Source organism: Cibotium barometz, chromosome 44 (genome assembly GCF_041138505.1).
Source record: "Cibotium barometz isolate CiBa-2024 chromosome 44, ASM4113850v1, whole genome shotgun sequence".
NCBI classification, from domain to species: Eukaryota; Viridiplantae; Streptophyta; class Polypodiopsida; order Cyatheales; family Cibotiaceae; genus Cibotium; species Cibotium barometz.
The window spans coordinates 16835360-16845369 of record NC_141089.1 but is presented as its reverse complement, the minus strand read 5'-3'; the positions used below and the strand labels follow the sequence as shown (position 1 = coordinate 16845369).

Below are 10010 nucleotides of genomic sequence, written 5' to 3'. Positions count from 1 at the left end.
GGAAGAAAAAATTACAGATCTATGCGCAGCAATAGAGCATCAGGGGAATAACCGTCAATTTTTAGTCCTCCAGAATCTAGCAGAGTACCAGGATAAGCAATTCAAGCTTTTGATTGATTCAGGCAGCACTCTTTCTTTTATTTCCCCAGGATGTCTACGTAAATTAGTCCTAAATCAAAAATCAGGGAAACCTATGCAAGTGGAATTGGCCAATGGAAAGATTCTTTTCACACACCTTGAGAGAGACCTTATTCAGTTTAGTCTAGATGGGAACGTAACAGAGCGTCAGTTCAGAGTCCTACCCTTGGGAGTCTATGATGGAATCCTTGGAATGGATTGGCTCCATAAGAATTAAGCTGATATTCAAAGGAACCATCTCTTTCCTTGACCTTCACAGGAATAAAATTCAAGGAACTAGAATTTCCAGATCCCCCAGTGCTACAATTAGTCAAGGCTTCCAAATTATTAAAAGGGCTCAAAAAGAGGCAAGCTGTTTATGTCATTAAGATGAATCCAGTAGACATAAAAATGCAAGGCTAAAGAACCAGAGTGGTTAAGTGAGTATGCAGATGTGTTCCCTAAAGAGCTGACTGAGATGCCTCCGTCTCGCAAAGTAGATCATGAGATCGAGTTAACCCCCAGAGCTCAACGTGCATACAAAATGCCAGTCCCTGAAGCCATAGAACTTAAGGAGCAGTTAAGATAACTGTTAGAGCAGGGATTCATCAGACCCAGTGTCTCACCTTGGGGTGCACCCGTTCTCTTTCAAAAGAGGAAAGATGGATTGAATCAATTAATAATTAAAAATAAGTATCCTATTCCTAGGAGTGATGAACTTTTGGATCGGTTAAGTGGGACCCAAATGTTCACAAAGATAGATCTCAAATCCGGGTACTACCAAATCAGAATCAAGGAGCAAGACATCCCAAAGATAGCATTCAATACTCTATGGGCATTATGAGTTCATAGTCATGCCGTTTGGATTGACTAATGCCCCGGCGACATTTAATCATCTTATGCAAGATATTCTCAGAGAATGCTTGGATGATTTTTTTCTTGTCTTCTTTGATGATATCTTGGTATACTCAAAGAATGCTGCAAATCATGAAGATCATGTGCGCAAGGTCCTGAAAATCCTAAGGAAACACCAACTCTTTGCAAAAAAGAGCAAGTGTTCTTTGTCTGTTGACCAGGTGGAATACTTGGGATTCATAGTATCAAAAGATGAGATTTCTCATGACCCCACAAAGATCCAAGTAGTCGTAGAATAGCCAGAACCCAAGACAGTAAAGGAAGTCAGAGGATTCCTAAGATTAACCGAATGGTATAGGATCTTTATACCCAGGTATGCTCAGATAGCATCCCCTTTAACTAACCTTCTCAACAAGAGTACACTTTTTCAGTGGACTGCAATGTGTCAGAGTGCCTTTGATAAACTGAAGACAGCCTTAGTAACCAACCCTATCCTCAAATTGCCAGATTTTACCAAACCCTTTGAGGTAGTTACTAATGCCAGTGGGTTTGCCTTAGGCAGTGCTCTTATGTAAGAAAGTCATGCAGTGGCCTATGAATCCAGAAAACTTAGAACACATGAGAGAAATTGTGTCATCCATGACTTGGAGTTACTCTCAGTAGTTTATGCTCTGAAGTTGTGGAGACATTATCTTTTGGGACACAGAGGTTCACCTTGATGATAGATCATCAAAGTCTGAAGTGGATCTTCACCCAAAGGGATCTCAACATGCGTCAAAGGAGATGGATGCAGACCCTACAGGAGATGGATGCAGACCCTACAGGAGATGGATGCAGACCCTACAGGAATTTGATTTTGAAATTAAGTATCGGTCGGGGAAAGAAAATGTGGTGGGAGATGCACTTAGCAGAAAAGCCTCCTTGCTTACAATGGTGTCAAGTCCATTGATGAGTAAAGCAAAGGAGAGAATCATGCAGGACAAGTTCTTTGCCCCTATTGCTACCCTTCTAATGCAGGGAAGCAAGACTCCTTAGGAAATGAGTCGAGTTCTTGGGTACAAATTGGATGAAGGATGCATGTACTATAATAATTGGCTATGTATTCCTTTGTATGGACAAGATTGGCTTACACTCTGACCCATTGATCAGAGTCGAGATGTCCAGACAAATGCTTGATGACATGGACCAGCAAATGCAATCAATCCGTAAAGATATAAAGGCAGCCCAAGGTAGGCAAAAGCAATATGCAGATAAAAAGAGATCAGAGAGAGAGTTTGAAGAATCAGATATGGTCTTCATTCGAGTATGACCAAAGAGAAGTTCCTTATCTTTAGGGAAGTACAAGAAGCTCTCTCCCAGATACTGGGGGCCATATGCTATTATAAAGAAAGTGGGCGATCTAGCCTACAAACTTCTTCTGCCTCCCCATCTCAAGGTACATAATGTATTCCATGTCAGTTTGCTTAAGAAGTATGTAGCCAGCCCGAGTCACGTGCTTAATGTGATGAACAATTGATTTCTCTAACTCAAGGCCAGATGTTACTCCAACCTGAAGAAATCGTTGATGTTCGGGAGTAGAGTCCATAGAGAATTTTTAGTAAAGTGGAAGTTCTTCCCTCTAGAAGATGCCACCTGGGAGAAAGAAGAAGAGTTGGCAAAAGATTACCCCCACTTTGCAAGATAAGGACATCTCACGTTTTTCAAGTGGGAGAGGATGTAAGATTCCTCCTCAGTGTGAATAATGAATAAGCCTTAACTTCAATCCCCTGTAATCGTTCCCTGTTTCTGAATACAAGAAAATATTATTTTTCTTGTTTTTGTCTAGTGAGATGAAAAATTCTAGAGAGAGGTAATTCAACATTAAGATATTTCTAGATATAAAAATTCTACAAATATCAAAAAAAAATTTCTTTAAAAGAGAAAATTAAAATAAATTTTCCAATGTGCATTAGGAATCAATTAAAAATTATTTAAAAGACCTTAGTCTAAGGGTCAAGATTTTCTAAAATTTTTGGATTATGGTCTAATTAAGGTTCCTATGGACCAATAAGATTAATCCAAGTGTTGGGATGAGATAAATCCAATGAATAAAAGAAAATATCCAAAAATGAGTAAATGCCCACATAAGATGAAGAGTTGACTGAGTACAAGGTTTATTAGTTAAAAACTATGAGATATTACTAAAAAAAATGAGATATTTTGGCATAATGATACATTTTTGATAACTTGGAAAGGAGGGGGGGAGACTTCAAGGAAGCGCCAAAAAGAGAAATTTTTAGTAATTTCATTTTTATGATAAAAGAGGAATTCCCATGATAATGGAGATCCATGCATTTCAATGGAGAAAGAGAAAAATAGGTATATTAAAATAATAAATATTTTTATTTAAAATTAAAGATAAATTTTAGATAAATTATTTTTATGCATGAATAAATGTAAATGATGAAAGAGAAATTCCCATCATATTTGGAATTCAATCATTTAAATAGAAAAAGTGAAATTCTTGTTATATTTAAATTAATGGATATTTTTATTTAAAAATTAAGAGAAATTTTATTTAAAATTATTTTATACATGAATAAATTTAAATGATGAAAGAGGAATTCTCATCATATTTGGAATTCAATCATTTAAATGGAAAAAGTGGAATTCTTGTCATATTTAAAATAATGGATATTTTTATTTAATTTTTAAGAGACATTTTAGTTAAAATTATTTTATGCATGAATAAATTTAAATGATGAAAGAGAAATTCCCATCATATTTGAAATTCAATCATTTAAATGGAAAAAGAGGAATTCTTGGTATATTTGAAATAATGCTTATTTTTATTTAATTTGAAGAAGAATTTTAGATAAATTCATTTTATGATAAAAGAGGAATTCCCATGACATTTGGATTGCACTCATTAAATGAGAAAAAGAGGAACTTTAAGCTTATTCAAAAAAAATAGATATTGGTATTTAGTTAAAAGAAAATTTTTATGATATTTAAGTAAAGAAAGATTTGAATTAATTTTTGGTATCAAAAGATGAATTTTCACCATATTTCTACCTAGGGAATTAAGGTTGAGAAATTAAATGGTAGAAGGAATATCTTTAGATATTTTATGTGGTTAAATCACTAAATTGGTATTTACCCAAAAATAGATATTTATCTGAAGAAAATTCTTGTTAGAACTAAACCGAATGATTTTGGATAGACTACGAGAGGGACGGACAGTAAACCTACTTGTCCATCTCGATCTGAATCAAGCAAAAACTTCGTGACCAATTCTAGTTCCTAAATACAAAGAATAGACTACCGTTGAATTAAACTAGTTGTTCTTTGATCGAAATCACCAAGAATCTAGTTGGATAATCTGTCAAATGATGGGTAGATTACCCTGATTCAGAGATCAAGGATTCTCATTATGAAACTGGGAATTATGAAAAAAGGGGTTTTATGGAACCAATCTCAAACCAAGAATTTTACTTGCATAGAACCTCTGTTTTCATTTAAAGGACTGTTTTACGCCAGAATGCTGGAGGAAGCATTTGGCATGTGTTTTACTAAGAGGAGGTTTGTTGCAACAGCTGGCGGCCGGGGAGTCGTCGAGGGACGTCGCTCGTGGCAAAGCCTATCGAGGTCTTGACCAGCCTCGGTACGGTTAAAATGGTGTGCTTCTGATGGTACGAGGGGTGAGGACCGACGAAGCGATCCCTGAGTGAAGTGCTAGGACACCTAAGTAGAGGGTTCTGACCAGGTGATGCACGGGCTCGCGGTTGCTAGGACACCCATGCGTGCATCAAGGAAGATTCGGATGGACTAAAAAGAATGACTTTTGTGAATCAAATTTTGATATTGGATCTCGTTGGTTGGCTAGCTGGTCTTTAACAGAGAGTCCAGAGGACACATTTTGTAATACAATGGACTCAAAAATTTGGAGGATGATGATTAGTAATATTATGATTTTCATTGAAGGATTGTTTTAAAGACAATCAAATCTCTTATAAATGGCAATTTCATATCGGGTGTGTACATGGTATGCCTACTTTAAATTTTTCTTGAAAGCTGGCTAGGGGGCCTGGGAACGCTTTTCCTCGGTACCCCGGGCAAAATATAACCAAATCTTTGTAAAGGAATCCCACCAATACTGTGGTCGGGTGGTTGGCTAACCCATGGGCTGGTTGGGGTTAGGCTGAATCAAAGGAATCCTGCTGCGAAACAATTAAGATACGATTAGTTACGTTAGTTAGATTAAGTCCTGAGAAGACCCTTGTTCTATGGGAGGGAATCAGCGCGGCTGTGCCTCATTAAAGGAGGAAAAAAGCGGTGATTCTATGGACCAAGTGTAAGTCTCTTCTTTGATCTGACCATGTGACTTCAGGTTCAGTCGGATCAGTTTAACTAGTTAAGACTTTGACTCGTTAGATTAATTCTCCCGTTAGAAGATTTTCCCATGGCGGAATCCCCCGTGTCTTTCGGGCGAGGGAAGTTTTTTTCGTGCTCAGTTTTGGAGGAACCGCCGGGCTAGTCTCTTGTTCGGACATCCGCAGGCAAGGCCCCGAGTGTGGATCCTCGCCCCGCGCGAGAGGCTGACGCTACTTCCGCTGCCCAGCGCCCTCGGAGGGGGCACCGCGCGGAGGGGGCGGGGGATCTCACAGCAAGTGTAAAGCTACAGTGCGTACCCTACATGAATAGTTATTATTAGATCTCAAGGGGTGTAAACGGGAGGTCATGCCTGTTTGAATCCCACGACTATGTAACTCTTTAAAAAGCTATATGCATGTGTATTCAGTGCAATCAAGCAATCAATCAATCTGTGTTTCATGTGATAATTATGTAGTCTATGTTAGTGGAGCATTAACCATGTCACACTGTGTATAATTGTTTATGTATTCATTTAGCATTATAAGTCACCTTTCCAATTAACAATGTATGCTAAAAGGGTAATCATTCCCGTATTACTGCATTGATGTAAGCACGTAATACACTTGGCACCATGATGTTCTCTGGATGATGCGGTTGCATGCGTATGCATTCTCAGGGAGGACCTCCGAATTTGGTGGTTCCTTCTACGGGGTTGCCACGGCATCGTCGTTTGAAGGATGACGGCAATGGTGTGGCAGATAATTCGTGTTCCTTTTCTTCGCAGTTTGCCGGGGTGGGATGCCACTCCTAGTGGCAATCCCCGGTAGCACAGCCGTTCTTGTCCCCCTCCTCATGTTCCACGGAGAGGCAGCATTAGCTCCTCCGCGTTCCCCAACTACGGCGGTTCGGCAATTGTTCTCGGGAACCGACACAGCCCCACTAGTAGTTTCCCCCGCACTGCAGATGGCCTAGGCACCACCACATGGACAGATTAAGTATGCAAAGTTCCGTGGGAAATCTTCTGAGGATCCGGATGCTCACATTCGGCAGTTTGAGAAGACATACAACCTTAATGTGCCGCCCCCACTGGATCAATTATGTATGGAATCTATGTTTGAGTCCACTCTGAGTGGGAAGGCTTCCTAATGTTGGCAGAATACCCTGTGGATCATTTTCAGACTTTTGATGCAATGAGGGTAGCTTTCTTGCGGTGCTTTTGGGTGGAAAAGATTGTCGCCCGGAATTTGGAGAAGCTGCGTGTGCTTAAGCAAGGCAAGCGCACAGTGGAGGATTATGCAGCTCAGTTTCGGGTCATGTTACATCGGGTTCCTCAAAACCAACATCCACCAGCACAGGAGGTGCTCAATGATTATTTTCTCAAGAGCTTGTCTAAGGATCTCCGAACAGCCTTAGCAATGGTGGATAAGGTTGCCACGACGCTACCAGATGTGATTGCGAGGGCGACCTTAGGCGGAGAATTCCTGGAGGACGAAGACACACCTAGCAGGCAAAAATCCAAAAAGAAGTCAGGGAAAAGCTTATCTCATAGGAGGAAGCACAGTAGCTCTGATGATTTGGATGAGGAGAGTCCAAATGATTGCAAGAAGGCAGAGAGACAAGAAAAGGCTGCAGGGAAGCAACCAAGTGTATCCATGGTCCAAATTGAGTCTCTTGCTGAGCAGGGAGATCCAGACGTTTGCATGGTAAACGCGCTCGAGTAAGAAGAGTCAGACCTATAGCTTAGGCAGCAGAATAGGCTACATAGGAAGAAGTGCAGCATCAAGTTACCTCTTGGGTTCAGGAGGAAGCACCCAAAGCTAAGGCTGCACATACGGTTCACTTTCGAGAAAATGTTACCGTGATTACGGGTTCTTCCAAGCTGTCCCAAAGTAGTCCGTAGGTGTGGCAGAGGGATATACACAGCCTCAACAGCAGCAGCAGCAATCAGAAGGCAATGATTAGGATGAACTCTTGCAAGCACCACTTCAGATCAACCTGGGAAGGGTGTCACCCATAGTGGCTGCGGTTGAAGCTCAGGAAGAACCAGTCCCTGATGTTTCGGTTGACAGACACACGCATTTCGGAGATTTTGGTGGTTCATCATGGGACTGTCATTGATCAAGTTCTGAATGATGGTGGTGCGGGTGTCAATATTGCGATGCAGTCGGCGGCTTGTGAGAAGATGGGATCGTTGGAATGGGAACCGGTCCCATTTTTTATGCGGATGGCTGACCAGCGTGCCGAGTTTGTCCTTTGGGCATTTTGAAGAGAATAGTGATTGAGGTTGCTGGAATTCTGTTTGTGGTGTCTTTTGTGATCCTCATTAGTATGGAAGACTCCAATCAGGAATACAATCTTTTGTTTGGTCGTCCATGGTTACGACAGGCCAAGGTGCGTCACAATTGGGAACACAATCAGATGACTATGCGGCGGGGTCGAAAAAAAGTGAAGTTCACATTACGGCAGCGCCATCCTAAGCAGGAGTGTTGTCTAGACGGTGATTGCAAAAACAGTAAATATGGCTGAAGGCTTGGATGAAGATGAAGAGGAGAAATTTTTGCAGGCTAATGCGGATTTGGTCCCACTATGTGTGGTGGATGTAGCCTGCATTTTCGCAGAGTATGTGGCAGTACGGATGGTAGCTCCTATGCCGGAGAAGATCCTCGGGGAGCCGTTTCTTGGTGAGGATGGTCATCCCATAGATGGTGAACTAAAAGATATTTTGGAACAAGAAAGAGCTTTTGATGTGCAAATGAGTAAGGTTACCAGAGTCGAAGAAGATGCTCTGGAGAAAGTCTTTCTGGGAAAAGATAAGGGATCCAAACCAATGAAAGTCAGCAGTTTGCTGGATGATAAGTTTCGGGCAGCTCTGGTGGATCTTTTGACAGAATTTATGGATGTCTTTGCATGGGATCACTCCGACATGAAGAGCCTGGATCCAAAGTTTTATCAGCACCGCATTCATTTAAAGCCAAATGAATGAATGAATTCATTTAAAGCCAAATGCACTTCCTTCCTGACAGCATCGATACACAGAATGAATTCGCATGTTGCAAAGCAGGTTAAAGAAGAGCTAGACTGTCTCTTGCTGCTGCTGTGGGTTGGATTCATTGCTCCAATAGAGAATCCAGAGTGGATTTTTACAATCATGATTGTGCCCAAGAAGAATAAGAAGATACGCATCTGTGTTGATTATAGGAAACTCAATATGTGGCTATTGTTCCGGATCCTTTTCCCTCGCCATACATGGATACCATCTTAGATGATATGGCAGGCCATGAGATGTATTCATTTCTTGATGGGTTTAGTGGATATAGTCAGATTTGGATGGCACCAGAGGATCAAGCTAAGACAGCATTCAACATAGCCTGGGGTGTGTTTGTGTGTACAGTGGTGTGGTTTGGCTTGAGGAATGCTCTAGGTACATTTCAAAGGGATATACATGAAAGTTTTGGGCCATTCTTGACAGCTTTCATGCAATTCTTTCTAGATAATCTCAGTGTGTTCGGAACCTCTATTCAGCATTTGGAACATCTACAACTGTGTTTTCAGAAATGTTGGGAGGTATCTTTCAGAAATGTTGGGAGGTATCTTTCAGCTTAAATTCCTTAAAGTGTGCCTTTGCGGTTCGGAGTGGGAAGTTATTGGGACACATTATATCACAAGAAGGCATTGCTATGGATGCCGATAAGGTGGCGGTGGGGATGCAAGCTCCAGCACCTATCAATCCAAAGAAGGAGTGTATACGGTTTCTAGGTCATGGTCGGCATTTGCGGTTTCTGGTGCATCTGGCGATTCTGCTAAATCTGGTGGCGCATGTGGACCGCAAAGAATTTTTTTAGATAAAGGAATGTGATTTGGCATATCAAAGGTTGAAGATACAACTGTCCCGTGCACCAGGTATGATGCCGCCTAATTGGGAGAAGTATTTTCATGTCTTTGTGGATGCTTCGGACATGGCAATTGGCAGTGTATTAATGCAGGAGTAGAGTGCTGGCTGGTTTTGACCTATTTATTATGCAAGCCACAGATTATCCTCCATAGAGAAGAATTATTCAGTAATAGAGCGAGAGTGCTTAGGCGTGATCTATTCAATGAAGAAGTTTCGGCATTATCTACTGGGGAGAATGTTCTATTTTCATGTGGACCATTCTACGTTGCTTTATCTGGTGTGCGGCAGTAGAATTTAACAAGAAGATTGGCCAAGTGGATGATGTTGCTGTAGGAGTTTGATTTTGAAGTCATTCATCAACCACCAAGATCTCAGCACATAGTAGCAGATTATCTTTCAAGACTAGATTCGGGGAGAACAAGCTACATGAGTGGATGACGAGTTTCCGGATGCATCAATTTTTGCTATTTTAAATGAAGCGGATCCAGTTCCTGATGCGGTTTCAAATGAAGCGGATCCAGTTCCTGATGCGGTTTTGCCTCTTTCTGTGCCTTGGACATGGTATAAGGAAATGTTTTGTTTTCTGTCTACAAGTGTTATGCCGACTCATTTGATGAAAGATCAGCGGAGGTGGCTCGCATTGCGGAGTCGTTCCTTTTAAGTCTGCATTGGAGAATTGTACTACCACAATGTTGCTGATGTGTCGGTGTGTACTACCGCAAGATTAGGAGGCTGTGTTACAGGAAGCGCATTGCGAACTATCGGGAGGGCATTTTTCAAGGAAGATTACTGC

The 10010-nt window shown here is 41.1% G+C and overlaps 1 protein-coding gene across 1 annotated transcript; it reads left to right on the top strand.

Moving 5' to 3' along the window:
- Positions 1–8571: 8571 nt before the first annotated feature.
- LOC147613011 (uncharacterized) lies at positions 8572–9167 on the top strand. Its single transcript, XM_086782737.1, has 2 exons — positions 8572–8698; positions 8878–9167. The coding sequence occupies exons 1-2, from the start codon at positions 8572–8574 to the stop codon at positions 9165–9167; spliced, it is 417 nt and encodes a 138-aa protein (XP_086638863.1).
- The last annotated feature ends 843 nt before the right edge of the window (positions 9168–10010 follow it).